The 1,016-nt window shown below is 66.9% G+C and overlaps 1 protein-coding gene across 1 annotated transcript; it reads left to right on the forward strand.

Annotated features, from left to right (window-relative positions):
• Positions 1-583: 583 nt before the first annotated feature.
• EMIHUDRAFT_258729 (hypothetical protein) lies at positions 584-996 on the forward strand (the record flags this gene model as incomplete). The annotated part of the gene is made up of 1 exon (XM_005759207.1): positions 584-996. A coding segment is annotated over one exon (413 nt), but the record flags the coding sequence as incomplete, so codon positions are not given.
• Positions 997-1,016: the final 20 nt, after the last annotated feature.

Below are 1,016 nucleotides of genomic sequence, written 5' to 3' on the forward strand. Positions count from 1 at the left end.
TGGCCGCTGCTGCGCCGGCTGGCGGGCGGCACGGCCGCCGGCGGCCGCTGCACCCGCGCCTTCCCTCGCGGGCGCCGTCGCGCCGCGCGCGCCCAACTCTGCTGGTACACGGCACGCGTCGTCACACAGCCGCGGAGAACAGGCGGTGCAGCGCGCGAAGCGCGCGCGATCTCGTACTTTTAAGGCTGGATCCGGCCATTCCAAGGGTATACCTTTGAGAATCCCCAGCGTCCCACCCTCCTAGTCACACTCTCAATATCTCGACTGGCCAACACGAAGTGCTGCGATCGGGGGTGGCCCATTTCTTTTTTCTTTTCTTTTTTTGGGTCCTGTGGGCACCCTACTCATGCTGTCGTGGCTGGAGAACTCGCAATGCAGCGAGGAGCACTTGGAGCCGCCCACGGGCGGGCGCCAGAGCAAAACCGAGAAAGAAGGGAGGAACTAACTACCTCAGCTCGGTGGAGCGGTAACACAACACCGGCACACGGGACCGACGGAAACAAATCTAAGTGCGGGCCACCAAGGAATATGAGAACGTGCCCACAAGGTCGCAAACTCGCAAGCCCGAAAGGACGCACGACGCATGACCTCCGGCACGACGATGGCCACCTCGCAGCGCACCACCCCGCACGCCGACGTCGACGACATCAACGTCGACGTCGAGCAGTCCGCCTCCGCCGGCAAGCCGGCCAAGAAGCGCACCAACCCGCTCGCGACGATCTCCAACCTCCGCCACATCCTCAGCGTCCACAAGGCGGCGGGAGCCGTGGGCGGGGCCGTGGGCGGGGCGGTCGACACCGCCGGCGCCGCCTCGCGCGAGACGGCGCTGCTCGCGGGCCGCACGTTGCTGATGCTGCTCAACAACCCGATCACCGGCCCGGCCACCATGCGCATGCTGCGCGAGGGCCCCGACACCGCCACCGCGCTCCTCGACCTGCTGTTGGTGCCCGTGCTGCCGACGGTGCGCATGCTCGTGGGCAAACAGCTGATCGAGATGTCCCAGCCTGGCGCGGCCG

Source organism: Emiliania huxleyi (assembly GCF_000372725.1).
Source record: "Emiliania huxleyi CCMP1516 unplaced genomic scaffold EMIHUscaffold_8079, whole genome shotgun sequence".
In the NCBI taxonomy this organism is placed as follows: Eukaryota; Haptophyta; order Isochrysidales; family Noelaerhabdaceae; genus Emiliania; species Emiliania huxleyi.